A 15,138-nucleotide genomic window follows, 5' to 3' on the forward strand; every position below is an offset into this window, starting at 1 on the left:
TGTAAGTATTCATTATTTATAATGTTTAATAGTAGGCTACGCTCTCCTTCTTCACTGAAAAGTACATTCTCTGTGTGTGTGCACTGAGCACCACAAGTCCAACAATCCAACCCACAGAGGCTCTGGCTGGCCTGGCCCAAAGGTGCAAGGCCCTTTCACAAACCAAAGAGAGATTTATCTTGATCGTGCACTCTCTGGGAGGAGGCACCGGAATGATGGTTCGATCTGGGGCATGCACTAATCCCATTGTACTCCTGTGCTTACTTGTTATTCATAAAGCCTATTGTTGCCTAGGGAACACAAATATATTTTTTAAAAACTGATATGACCTTGAAAGTCTGTAATCTAGCCTAACTAAGTGTTTTCAGCAGAGTTGAATCCACTTCAATGCACTTAAATAGAGAGAAGGCAGTTCAGTGGTCTGTTCACTGACCATGGTTGCTACCATTAGGGGGGCTGAAACCAGTTGCTCGGTGGTCCGGGGTGGTTCCCTGTGGTCAGGACTAGTTGCTCAGAGGTCGCTCGAATAGCATGTACATTGTTGCCCAAACTGGAGGGGCATTGCATATATAATGAGGCAATCATAGGGAAACAATAGGTCTGCTACCACTGATAGTGCCACCAGACATTAGTGTTGTGTAGTATTATTATTATTTCTCTCTTGCATCATCTCTAAGGTCTCCGTGGGCTCTCATCTCAAGCATTATGGGAAGTTTAAACAAAGACAAAAACAAGTTACGATCGAGAGGGGTTGAGTGGATTGTGTCATTATAACCAGGCTTTGTTGGGATTTTGTAATACTAAAATATTACAAATGTTAAAATGCTCATTTATTTTGTGCCTATGTCGCATGTGTTGCCGTCAGTGTGCAAACTCGCCACATTATGGCAGAGCGAAACCGGAAGCTTAGATCGCCCTTCAAAAGAAAGGTTGTAAAATCGCTCACTTCCACAAAAAGGAAACATTCCGGGCAATACCTACAACACAAATCACTTAAAATAATGAACGCGATAAATATTTAACGGATTTAGTGAAACTGTAGTCGTTAAAATATTCAAATTATAATAACAATAACTGTATTTATATAGTAAAGTAAACGTTTACAAAGCAAAGACAAAAGCACATATACATTCATATATATATATATATATATATATATATATATATATATATTTAGACACACATCAACAAGACGAGATAAATAATTTTACGAACAGTAAAAATGAAAAATGAACATCAAGAAAAATAAAATTAAAAGACAAGGTAAAAAAAAAAAGACAGCAAAATGACCATACAAAATAAAAATGAATAGACGACTTGACAAAAAGCAAGTCAATAAAAATATGTTTTAAACCTAGACTGCGCTAGTATTACATTGGGTTGTTATTTTTATTTTGAAACATGTGAAGAATGTGTTTTTCATGTGGCTGGCTGCGCTGTCTACCGGATGCTGTGGTGACCCGTGTCGCTGCAGTGTTGCGCTTTCCTGTTTACGGGCGGGAAGAGCGAACGTAGCTGACTGGAAGCTACTGTGTTTAAATCGGCAGCACATTTGTTTTAATTCTATTGGTGCCCATGCTTTACAGGTTTTAATGATACACGGCACTTTGCGAGACTTGGTGGATACGTTTTAAGTGGACCGTTGCTGAAAACTACAGGATTTTTTTTTTGGAGAGTGCAGGGGCAGATGGAGGATCCTCCTGCAGATTCTGGCGGCGGTGCAGCAGCGGAGGGCCCCGTGGTGCAGGTGTCAGATATTCGCTGGCCGACCGGGGCTCTCCCCCTGCGGCTTCTAGAGTGGAAAGTCAAACCCGGGTGTCTTGTTAACGTGGACTCCGTGCTGGCTCTGTGCGCCCCCATACCTCAAGAGAAGGGCACGGAGGCTGCCAGGCTGCCAGAGAGAAAGGTGAAGTCGGACCGTGCTGGAATAGTCAAGGAGCTATGCTGTCAACTTGGACAAGTCATACCTCCCGGGTGAGTCGGTCTGGTTGCTTTGACGTTAGCTAGCTAATGTTTGCGGACCTGCCACCCACATGGAGGCTACAGGCAACATGTCAGCTGTAGTTTTGGTGCCGCTTTGCCGGCTGCTGACTTCACCCGCAGTTTAACGTCAGCTAGCTAACGAGCTAACATTGCTTAAGTGCTAAGTTACGTTAGCTTGTTTGCTAGCCGCAGTCGAAACAACACTCCCAGCATTTGCTCGGAACAGTGTCAAGTCAGCTAACACAAACACGCAGACTTTGGCAAAGCATTTCAAAATAGAAGATTTATTCTTAAATACTATTTAAAAAAAACTTTTTAGTCATTGTTATTACAGCGGAGGTTCATCTAAATTGTGGGTATGACATTAGCAAACAAGACATGGATATTTAATCGTCTGTTTGATAAGTTTACAATCATGCTTATAGGCAAAACAATCTTTACGCTTTTATTTTGAAGGCCTAACCGCATGAAGTCTTGTCCCGTTTTGTCGGCCTTGACGCAGCCGTCCCGCGTGCTTGAAGTGTGTACAAGTTGTGGAAGATGACAGGTAGAGAGGTCTTGCCCGAGGCTGCTGTTGTCCCGCACAATTTGAGCCGCCTATTATTCCAGGATTTTATCACACATTCACACATTCCTCTTATATCAATGAACTTTTACATTTCTGTTTCCAAAACGTAAAATAACTTGCTGTCACGAGTTTGAGAGTTGTGTTGCCTTCAGGTGCTTCTTGTAAACATTTACTCTTAACAATCAGTGCTGCCTGATGTGGCAGTAAAGTGCCCTCAGTGTGAAATAATGTCAAAACGGCGCCAAAGTGACTACTTTAAGAAATCAGTGGGAGCTGAGATACGTGTCTGGAGAAGGAGAAGATTTGAGCAGAGAAGCAAGCCACTACTTACACAGAATAACAGTTATTATAAGCTATTTGTATAGTTAAAAAAAAAAAAAACAGTCTGGTATTATAAAGCAACCATATGCCAAGTTTTTCCAAGACGGTTACAACTTGCTCACACTACAGAACTTTCCAATTCCTCAGATTGCTGTACTTTTCAAAGTTGTTGGTGCACTTGTTTGCAGCGATAAGACAAAAAAGGAAAATAAGGGGCAACCAGGGCCTGTATTCTCTGGGTGCAACAGCAGCTTTGGTCTAAAGTTAATTTTGATATAGACTCTTTCAAAGTTGTAAACAGAAACATTCTAAATGTGTCCCCCTTTATTTCCTGTTGCAGTGAATGGGAATGACATCAGCTGACAGGAAGTTCCATTAAAAAGGTCGAATGGAATTCCATTACTAAGCAACAGCCTTGGTCTTTGTTAATGTCCTGTCAGTCGATGCCATTCACATGCACTGCAACAGGAAATAAACCAGGAAACATTTAGAAAGTTAATGTTTACATCTTTGAAAAGGTCCATAGGCAGCCTCTCCTCCAGGTCTCCCTTCAACCCGTGTCTTGTGCTATCATTTTCTCTCTGTAGCTCCCCAACAGGACAAGGTATTTAGCCTGCTAGATATCTGGAGTGTAAACAGCAATCAAAAGGAATCGATTATGACTATAAGCAGAGTCGATACTGGCTCTGGTATCCATAAAATCTCACCAAGTCCCGTCCCTAATCAGAGCTAAAGTCGTGTCGTGTAAACTATGATAAGTAAAAACCCAACATTTGTCAGTCACTTAAAGCAAACTGCTAACATATAGTTTTGAGACTCGCAGCTGATCTGTGAGGCACAAGTGCTAAAACATATAACATTTGATAAACTTGATTTATACCTAGGCCTTGCATGCCACAAATACAATGTTTTGTTAATGAGAATCCTGTCAAAAGATGGAACCAATGCACTCTTACTGGTTTACTGAAAAGTAGGTATTTAGCTAACCTTTATTGTTGTCTGTCTGTTTGTTTGTTGTTGTTTTTTCAGGGGTGTCATCGTCAGAATAGAAGAATGCAGCCATCCAGTAGTAATGAAGGGGTTGTGTGCCGAATGTGGCCAGGACCTGACTCAGTAAGGAAATGAACACACAGTCACTTTTTATAAACACAAAGGTGTACGTTTTAATTTTCCTGTTTATTGTTAAGGATGTGATAGGTTATGCTCACACTCTGACCCTGCACTCAGCCTACCAAAAATCAATTTAGAGCTGATTAGAAATCAATCTTTTTAAGGATGTTCTATTTCAGTTCCTCAAAACTGACTGAATGTATCTGATCCAGTGTATTTGTGGTGGATTCTGTATTATGTGATACCATCAGGTGGCACCAGAGATCTGACACAGGGAGCTGATTAAAACTCATCCAGGTCATAAATCAAGCGCTCACACTCTGCGCTCTCCCTGGTGTCAGTTAGATAAAGATGTAAAATGTACAGCTGTCGGATAGTCTGAGACGGGCTACATTTAATGCAGATTTTATTGATTTAAAGAAACAAAGGCATTGTTTTGAGGTAAAAGTGTGTCTGTCAAAAGACATTTTACCTGGAAGATGCCAGTCAACACCTCACAGGTTTGCATTCTGAGGATGGATGATGAGGATGGCACTGAAATATTGTACAGCATCATCGGGAATCATTTATTATTGTGGCATTTGATAACATGTTTTGTGTATTGATGGACAAACAGGTCAAAAGGTCAGTTGCTTGGAATTGCCAACAGTCAGCCAAATCACTCACTAACTGTAGTATTTTGCATGCTCACGGCTGCTCGGTCGTTTGTAAAAAGCTTCTATTCTTCTCAGTCACAAATGTTCAAGGACCTAAGAGATGCATAAACCATAAAATGCTTGACTCCCACTCGTTTTCCCTTCTCAGGCTGCAGAGCACGAATGGAAACCAGCAAACTCCCATCTCCACAGCAACCGTCTCCATGGTGCACAGTGTCCCTGAGCTGATGGTCAGCTCAGAGGTGAGTCGTCTCTGTGTAAACGAATTGTCCATGTGTATTTCTGTTTGCCTTGAAATGATTTAGAATTGAATTCAAATCATTCAAAGATGTAAGCTTAAAACCATGTATGAAATTCTGGTTATTGAAACACTTTACCCATGAATGATATGAATCGAGCACTGAGGTCATTCAAAAACATAAAGGTTTTCTGATATTCCATTCATCATCTTCGTTCACCGCAACAGCAAGCAGAGCAGCTGGGCAGAGAAGACCAGCAGAGACTCCACCGGAACAAAAAGCTGGTCCTGATGGTGGATCTGGACCAGACACTGATCCACACCACTGAACAGCACTGCCAGCGTATGTCCAATAAGGTATTATTCCATCATATCACTATTCTTAACTGTCATCACTGGGATAGAGCGTAGGGGTGTGCCATATGAAAAATCTATCTATATTCTTAGGGGATTTTGCCGATAACGATAATTGACAATATTTTGCATTCCTCAAAAATATGTGTGTAAAAGCATCAAAGGCCTGTTGTACCATCTTGCTGTTGTTGATAGTATATTAGATGTTAATGCTAATATTGACAAAAACAACCGGTTCAAGAAAAACAGGTCTTATTTATTAACTAAAAACAGTCATTCAAGTAAACACAATACAAAAACTCTGGAAAACTCAAAAGTGCGTATTGAACCGCGGATGGCGTATGGTTCAATATTTAATTGAGAACCATGGCATCCCTGTTGTCAAATAGCTTCGGAGAACCCCAACAAACATTGGGCTGTGTCTGACAATCTCTAAATATATTCAGTCTTTTTTATCGGAAATCCACCTCATATACAGTATTTTCGATAAAATACACTTGAAACACGAATAAATGCTTCAGGTCTCGCTCATGCCTGTGAGGCGAGATCCTGAGGGAGCTGGTGCAGACGGCTGAATTAATTACACTGAGAGCGTACCTCATATTATCTGTTGCGTGTGAACAACCAGGTGCAATAATATGACTTCTTTTCCAGGAGAGACGCTCTTAATCTGTGTTATCCCCATGTTTTAACCATTAACACGTCTCCCCTCTCTCCACGACAGTTGTTTTTTACTCAATTTAGAGTGGCCACTGGGAACAAACTATAAATACTTGGGTTTCCGATGAGATTGGGCACCACCTTGCGCAAACTGGTTCTGCTCCAGCATAACAGGGAGGACAGGATGGATTCTGAATCATTCACCTGAGCTAGAACAAAGAGCTGTCTGCCTGTGTAATGGCAAAGCCTCTATAGAAATGGCACAAGAAACAAGTTCTAGTAGCAATTTCTTGAAGGCACTCTACATCGACAGTTGTCAGCCTTCCATATTGTTTAAGTGGCGTTCTTATTCAAAATCGTTCTTTAAGAGCAGACCTACAGTATATCTGTGCATTTGACTAACTGTGTCATAGTTAACACCCTTCTTGTTTCCTCCAGGGCATTTTCCACTTCCAGCTTGGCCGAGGAGAGCCTATGCTCCACACACGACTGCGCCCACACTGTAAGGCATTCCTGGAAAAGATTGCCAAGCTCTATGAGTTACACGTCTTCACATTCGGGAGCCGCCTTTATGCACACACCATTGCTGGTAATGGACTCAATGCTTTACATTTGACAGAACCCCCCCCCCCACACACACACACACACACACACGCACACTGATTACATGAATGCTCATAGTTTTATTGATATCAAAATAATGTGCGTCTACTTGTACTGCCTGTTTGTGTCCATAAGAGGGAAGTGTCTGCTCGTGTGTATGTCTCTGTATGTCAAATGCAAGCAGCAGAGGTGCACGTTGGGCTGGTTAATGTTTTGCATTAACAAACACACAAATTTGCAGGTACACTAGACAACCCTTCCACTTGCAGCCTAGTTTCAGCAGTATTTGACTGGTGTTGGTTTCCTTTTAGATTTAATATTTCAATCTGGGATTTAATGCTGGGTTTTATTGAAGTATCAGTAGTTTGTCTGTATATGGTGTTTTTGGTATTCAGGCTGCATTCTTTCATCATACTGTATTTAATGGAAGCAGCCTCAATTCAGTACTGTTCAACCTCCATATGATGAATGTTTAATGGATTTTGAATTGCATTTTACTACTGGTCCTGATGCAGGGAGGTCGGCATGTTTCAGAGCGGAGCTCCAGATATTGGCAGTGTGTATGTGTTTGTGTGTGTGTGTGAGAAACTTCTCAGACGTACTAATAAGGTGCTGAAGTATATGTCTTTTCAATATAAAGTCAGATAGCTGCTGTGACCTTGGAGAGGAAGTTTATGATTTCAAATACCGCTGCATTGGCATTCAAATATGCATCTTTTTTCTTCTTCATCATATCACCCTATCTTCTTCCTTCTTTTTAGGCTTTCTGGATCCTGAAAAGAAACTTTTCTCTCATCGGATCCTTTCCAGAGATGAATGCATCGACCCCTACTCCAAGACCGGGAATCTTAGGTAAGAATTCTCTTCTGTGAGAACTTATTGGATGGTTTGCAGTCGCGTATGTGCTCACCCTGCCCCTGTTGGCTCTAGATGTTGTTTCATTCTGTTTTGTTTTAGAGCAAAAGAGTTTTTCGTATAGATAAAACTTGGGCCCTGTATGCACTTACCAAGGCACATTGCTGTTCACACCTGGCTATCCCTTAGAGCAAAACACACAATCTGTCACTACAATATAATTACAGCCAAACAGAGATAAGTACCAGCCTCACAATGTTTTTTTTTTTTGGAAAAGCTCTCTTAAAAAGCTCAGGGTTTTTTTCCAGTTTCGCAAGAGCCTCTTTGTTTTCCTGACAGGAATCTTTTCCCTTGTGGTGATTCCATGGTCTCCATAATCGATGACCGAGAGGATGTGTGGAAGTTTGCACCTAACCTCATCACTGTGAAGAAATACATCTACTTCCAGGGCACAGGGGACATCAACGCTCCACCTGGATCTCGGGAAGCTCAGATGACAAAGAAAGGTACAGTGACCACACATCTTTGATAACATGATATATCATAGAAAGACTGTGTAAAGACAGAGTTAGTGATGACGCTGTAGGGTCAAATGGACTACCAGGAATGCACTGTCCAGAGAGTAGTTTCCAGTACTATGCGTGTTCCCCTGTGACATGCACTTTTAGCTCACGTTAACAAGCAAGTCATTCACAGTCCTGTACATAGTTTAGGATAGAGGCATAGACTAAATGCATTGCAGTAGTAGAAGCAATTCTATTCAGTTTAAAAACAACAATTTTAATTTAATTGTTAAAAAATAAATGGATGAGACCAGACCAAGCCCCCACCACAGCGACTTCCTGGTTGATCCAATACGGAAGTGCCAAGAACCGCAGTTCTCCGAGTGTCCAGTAGGCAGCAGTTTGCACAATAGAGCAGTTTCTCGTTGACCCCAATGTTTAACAGGCTGTTTTCACAGCATAATTGAACCTATTTAAGGCCTGGTACAAAAATCATTGTAGTCTGTAGGTTTAGGTCATATCTCCATGACAACACTGAGGGGAGGGGGATCATTTTGTATCATGATAGTTTTTATTTTATAGGAGGTTAATGTTTATGAATAATAAGGGGCGCGGCCTCTTGAGTTACAGCTACCCCGTGGTCCTCAGTTCTCCTCGGAGGCTAGTTGTCAGGATTACAACTCTTACTCTGGTTAGGATGGTTTGCTCTCCGATCAACTGTACCACCGGATGGATTAGCTAAGACAACGTGTTAGCTCTGTTATGCTAATTAACTAGACGCACTTGCACAATGACTTGCTATACAGTGTTGTGTTTCACTGTCTATGGACATGGTACTGTGTTGAATATCAGTTTGAATCATACATTATAAATGCTGGCTGCCTGCACTTGACTCGAGTAGCCAGTGTATTCTCCGGTAGAGACAGAAATTTAAAAAAAATGACGTACAAGTATTTACATAGTACATTTTTTTTAATTGTCTGGCAGTTGAATGTATCAGGCCATGTGAGTTATATTGTTTGATACCATGACCACTGAGAATTCTCTATTCTGATTGGCTGTCAAGAAGGGATGGGCGCGAGTGATCGAGTAGTCCTCGTTTCAAATTAACTCGGTTAGTAAACTACGGAACTCAAGTTTTTTTGTGTGTGCGCGAGTGCGAAGCACCTCTTGCTTCTGCGCTTGACTCGAGATACAAACGCCTTAAATTTTTGGAACTGGCCCTTCGCCTCACTGTCCAAGAGAATTTGTGTTACAAGGTTACTGCGCAAGGCCCAGACGGTATGCAGGGGTAAAGCAGTGATGTCCGGGACTGCAACGTTGCAAGTACAGGGGTACTGCAAAACCTTTTCGGGGAGCACTAGGTCGAAAATATGGGTGTCAACTCGCTTGAAGCTTGTTTCAGTGAGCCATGCCTTCATCCACAGAAAAACCCACTGGACTGGTGGAAATCCAACAGGTACCAGTACAAAAAACTGAGCGCTGTGGCAAAGCAGCACCTGTTGACACCTGCCACCTCTGTGCCAGCAGAGCGCCTGTGGGACTGATCAATAACAGAATGGGAACGCAAATTTAATTACGTTTTAGGCTGTATTGCTGTGCATCGTTATTCCTGCAGGAAGATGCATTGCTTTCTAAAAATAGATGTGGAAAAACGAGTACTCGATTAGCCCTCAAGGAATTGATGCGACCCCTGGATCTTGGAATTAATTACTCATGCCCATCCCTACTGTCGAGTGAGGGTTAACTTTTACTAATAGAAAGTATAACCAAACTATCGATACACTGGAGAATCACAATATGTTTTGTGATACAGTATTAGTTCTCAGAAACACTATTTATTTTGAATTAATAGTTTGCATGCAAAGATCTTTGGCTCAGTGGTTTATTTTGTCTTATTTAAACCACTGACCGCTAGAAAGCAGTGTTGTAATGTATCTTCAGCCAAGCACAGTAATTTATTATAGAGTCACCCAGGCTGGACCTAGACAATAAATACTCTTCAACACTGTATTTATGTTCAGCCAGCATCATTATTACACATCTCTATCCACAAGGATGTACAAGGTTGGGACGTCTTCAAGGGCTCCAGTTCTTTAACCTCTGTATGTCCTTCTGTGTTGGCCTCCTATAGGGAATCCTCTCAAGGACAGTGTTATTGTCTTCATTATCATAGCAGGAAACAAGCTACATGGAGCCAGCCATTGTGTCCCCTTTGGGACATTTAAAGGACCCCTCCATTTACACCCACTCTCAGGCTGTCACATCCATTAGTGATAATTTGTTGTACCGATCTCATGTTACATCAGCCACCAGACTCAGCATACATTGAACGTCGATAAATACGTTGATGCATTGAAAAAACAGAGAGTTTGTTATGTGGTTAGACCACAAGCTTTAATTTGCTCAAAGCAGATTTGGTTTAATGCAAATACAAATTCTTGGAATATGTTTTTTTTCCCTCAAGCAACTCCCCTGCTGCTTTGCAAGTCAAATAGTTTAAGTAGACGTGTCCCAGTAGTCTGTATCACATGAACGACATACACACATTTACATTGATGGTTCGACTAAATCACCAGTTCTCTTCATGGCAGCTACTGTATTCTTTCATATATTTTTCAAATAATATTTCCGATTGCAATTGCATTTCTAAAACCAGTGAATTAGGAAATAAAGAAAGTGGTCCATGTATTAATATGTTTTGAAATAAATTTTTGGAATTGCATTCGACAACAGAATGTTTGGTACTTGATTCTAAAACTAGCTTAACTTAAACTTAAAACTGCATTATTGATTTTTTTTTTCTTATTTTGTGGCCATATTGGGGCAGAGCAAATAAAAACTATAAATTGAAAGCTGTAAAAAAAATGAAGCAAGAGGCGTTTTTTGACCAGACAAACCTTTCAAATGTTCTAGGAACACAGTGAACAGACACAATAAACACCGTTTGTGAAGTTTTGTCCACAGTCACATTCGTATTCTGAAGGCTTGTGTCCACTTGCCCTTGCCTGCAGTAGCATACCCTACTGTGGCTACTGTGAGACTGACATCCTGTAAGTGCTTTGGGACGGGAGAGGGGCTCACAGCAGCACCTAATGCTCGTTGAGGACAGTAACTGCAGAGCAATACCGCCATATTTAGCGAGAAAGTTACCAAGTTGACAACACTGTTCACTGCATAAGTGCGTTGTCCTCAGTGCTTTGTCCTCTTCTTTTTCTCCTTCTGGTTTTACGGCGGTTGGACATGTTCAGCTTATTAACGCCACCTATCTAATCCTCTGTGCGGAACACGTTGTTCTATATATAGCTTGGATCAAACGCAGCATCGATTCAAATCCTTTTTGCCCTGAGGATCTTTAATAATCGAGTTACCAGAGGAATCGCTTCAACTCAATCAAAAATTATACAATACTTTGCCTCAAAACAACATCATTCTTATTTGTCAGATTTGACATGTCTCATTACTGGTAATACTATCTTGTGAATAACTGTGTTGTTGTCACTTTTTTATTTCACGCTCAAATAGAGTCACTTGCACTGGAGTGCCTCTGTCCCCAGGAGACCTGGATTTGCCTTAGAGGAAGATTCTACTCTCTCAGCCAGGGCAGCCTCCCATAGCTAACATCTGGGTTATCCCCAGGGTAGAATTTACTGGTGTAAAATGTTAGACAGGTTATTACTAAGAGGTTTATAATCACAGAGTCACAGACCTTCCAGAAAGCATTAATTCTAAATACATGGTGAAAGGCGCCATGACTGTCACTGCTAGTGAGGTTATACACTGGCAAATAGTGTGTGAAATCAAAACTAAACTGCAATCCTTTTTTGTTGAAGTTTTCTAAATGGAAATTTAGCGGCAACTAGATGGTTGATTCAAAATTAGAGTGACATTGTTTTTGCTCTGGCTAACAGGTGCTAACTGGCTAATTTTGGTGGCGGTTGAGTATGCAAGCTTAAGAGGACGGGGAGATGTCAGAGAAGTTAGAGGGTGGAAACAACTACACTGTCATGAAAAATGAGATATCATGGGATAAAAAGTGGCATGAAAGGTGTTATTGGAGAAAAAAACATTATGATATAAAGCAGACTTTTGAAAAAGGACATTGAAATAAAAATGAAGTTCGATAAAACTATGTTAATATGATAAAAAATAACATTTTATGAGTTGCGGATTATTTCACAAATATACAGTATATGTTTTCCAAAATTTCTTCATTTTATTTATTTCATAATCATTGATCTAATATTAAACATGTATTAGTAGTAGCAGCAGTATTCTTATTCAGTCATCATACACAATACAAGTATAAACATCATAAACAATATATCTACAATCTATACATAATAAAATAACAATCATTCACAGTTGTAACCTTCAGAAATGGCTTTGTAAACCATGATAACCAAAAACGAGTTACACATTCTCCATTTTGTTAGCTTTGTTTCATAATTTAATTTCATAATCTCCTTTGAATCCATTTTTTAAACTTTTTTGTCCTGCATTGACTTTGGTTGTAAAATAATTAACTGTAATTGAATTATAATATAATATACAAAATCATTAAAATTTCATAGCATGAGAGTTTATAAACAATGGATTTGTGTGACTCTAGTAACCAGCTTTATTAATGATATGCATAGCTTGTTTTAAAGGTTGACACCCCCCCCCCACACACACACACACACACACACACACACACACACACACACACACACACACACACACACACACACACACACACACACACACACACACACACACACACACACATGCATGCACAATTCCCCACAGTAATGAGCAACATACAGTATTTATACAAGGCCTTATAATTCTAAATCTATTTCTTCTCATTGCCAAAAACCATGAATTTAGTTTTCTTTATATTGAGAGAGAATTTAGAGCCCCATGGTTGTCAAAATGGGGAAATCTGATGTAAATTGGCCCGATTGAAACCCAAATCTTTTGAACTGTAGATGTTCTTCTTACTGTTGCCTCACCTATTGATTCTGATGCATATGTCCTTGAATGCTGATCACTTTGTCTTGTTCCGGCAGGAGGCCAGTCAAGTCGATCAGCGGAGAGCACCGAACCACAAGGGACACTTGCAGCCGATGAGCAAAATAATGGCCCCAGGAAAAAGGCGAAAGACCACAACATTTCTGGGAAAGAAGAGTCCACAACATCTCAGTGTTCTCAGGGAGTACCGATGAATGAACGGACACATCCCACAGGGGTGGTGGAGGATGAATCAGGACAAGGTAAAAAGTCAGAGACTGAAGCGGAGTCCGCGTCGAGGGTAACTCAGGTGGATGATAGAACAAATGTTAAGGAAGGTGATAGCAACAGGACACTGGTGACACGAGAGGCACAGGACAGTGCAAACTCATCAGTACCGAGCCATGAGTCCAATAACTTGGACTTTGACCTTTCCAGTGACAGTGACAGTGACTCCATTACAGAAAAGCCTCCCTCATCGGACAGTGATAGCGAAGGCAAGTCCTGCCAGGCAAAGAAATCTGGGCAGGAAGGAGTCACGCAAGAGCCTGGAGATGGGGCAAGGGAAGGGGAAAGTAAAGGCCGGAGTGAAGGAGAAACCACTGACCCAGCAGAACCTTCAGGAGTCCTTCCCCCAGACCCTGAGCTGGGAAATGGCTGCTCAGACAGGAGAGAGCCAGAAACAGAATCCCAGAATAGTGAGCAATCTGGGGTAACCATGGGAGAGGAGCTGCTGGACCAGAGTATGGAGGAGGAAGAGGAAGAGGAGGAAGAAGAAGCTGATATCGACCAGGATGATCACCTTATATACCTGGAGGAAGTGCTGGAAAGGATCCACGCAGAGTACTACGCACGATACGAGGCCTACCTGAGGAAAGAGGCCTCTGAAATGCCGGACATCAGAAGGATTGCCCCGGAGCTGAAAAGCAAGACACTGGAGGGCACAACGATAGTTTTTAGTGGTCTGTACCCGACCAACTACCCAATGGAGAGGACCCGTGAGTACTACCATGCCAAAGCACTGGGAGCCAAGATTGGCAAGAATCTGGTCCTTAGCTCCCAAGACCCCAGTCGGACAACGCATCTCATTGCAGCAAGAGCTGGTATGTAGAAATGTATGTATGCTGTTGAAAAAGCATATACTAGTAGCAATATCAATGTCAAATTTGACAATGAATTGATCTTTCTAAACTTTTTATGGTATTATTCCCATTAAGTAACATGGCTGAGCTGTCACTTTTGGAGTTTGAGGACTGATAGTGATACTTTGATACTTACTACTTTCTTAGTACTTTTTCTGACCTACATCAGAATCAGAAATACTTAAATAATCCCAGGGGGAAATTGTTTAAATTCTTTACATATTGACATTTTGTTCTTTTTTCTAAATACAGCTGGGATATTATAATTTTTTTTAGAAGCTGTTTGCTGAAACCTTTCGTACTTGTTGCAAGTCATGATTTGCTAATGAGGCTAGAAATTCAAGAAGGTTCATGCAAGGCTTTTTGCCAGGCTTACTGACAGATCAGCAGATTTGTGTGTTTGAGCCCTTGTCAAAACGTTGACAGAGCAGGGATAGTTGAGATTGAATACCCTGTGGCATCGCAATTAATGTATCTCAGGTCAGCCAATGCCAGTGTGATGAGCTCTGGTTAACGGGTAATAAGGGTGTACACTGAAGAGACTTCCTCCACTGAAAAGTTAGTTTTTAAACTTTTTAACAAATCTGTATGGTGTTTTCATATGCTACAAGATGAGAGCTCAGCGTCATGGTTGAGCATTTCTGCCTTAACACTGCCTTGATACCAATGACCGTCTCTAAATTCACTCAGCCAGGGTTTCATACTGTAAGTCACATACCTAAGGAACTAGGGTTGTCAAAAAAAAATTATACTAACTTGTAAAAGTATCAATACCTTTAACAACACTGAGCCGGCTGAACACAGCTAGCGCTGTTTCTTGAGGACCTTCGAGACCAGTTTTAGTTGAAAATTAACAATGCAAAAGTGCTGTTTGGTAGTGTTTAGCATACAAGGGTAATGACTAGGGAAAGGCTAAGGATGTAAACAAGCCGATATGCTAACAAAGCTAAAGTGGTGGCGACAAAGTTGAGTAGCACAACAAAGTTGGCGAAGCGTCTAAGGGCGTGATCACACTGTCCTCCCGGACCACGACCCGGACTTTAGGGTACTTGTCCCCCCTCCCTCTCCCCCCCGCGCCCCAGCCCCGTTTGTACTCACACTACCTGGGCCTCGGCCAATGCTTCTTGCTGTCCATACGCCTTCAAGCCGT

The 15,138-nt window shown here is 41.3% G+C and overlaps 1 protein-coding gene across 1 annotated transcript in view; it reads left to right on the forward strand.

The window, feature by feature from the left end:
* The first annotated feature begins 1,561 nt into the window (after positions 1 to 1,561).
* ctdp1 (CTD (carboxy-terminal domain, RNA polymerase II, polypeptide A) phosphatase, subunit 1) overlaps positions 1,562 to 15,138 on the forward strand; it is a 76,002-nt gene continuing 62,425 nt past the window's right edge. The window contains exons 1-8 of the mRNA XM_083926157.1: positions 1,562 to 1,974; positions 3,902 to 3,985; positions 4,787 to 4,880; positions 5,105 to 5,233; positions 6,329 to 6,479; positions 7,255 to 7,345; positions 7,688 to 7,854; positions 12,906 to 13,949. Coding sequence (XP_083782283.1) covers positions 1,688 to 1,974; positions 3,902 to 3,985; positions 4,787 to 4,880; positions 5,105 to 5,233; positions 6,329 to 6,479; positions 7,255 to 7,345; positions 7,688 to 7,854; positions 12,906 to 13,949 — 2,047 coding nt within the window. The 5' untranslated portion in view covers positions 1,562 to 1,687. The remainder of the gene's footprint in view (positions 1,975 to 3,901; positions 3,986 to 4,786; positions 4,881 to 5,104; positions 5,234 to 6,328; positions 6,480 to 7,254; positions 7,346 to 7,687; positions 7,855 to 12,905; positions 13,950 to 15,138) is intronic.

Source organism: Echiichthys vipera, assembly GCF_963691815.1.
Source record: "Echiichthys vipera genome assembly, chromosome: 13".
In the NCBI taxonomy this organism is placed as follows: domain Eukaryota; kingdom Metazoa; phylum Chordata; class Actinopteri; order Perciformes; family Trachinidae; genus Echiichthys; species Echiichthys vipera.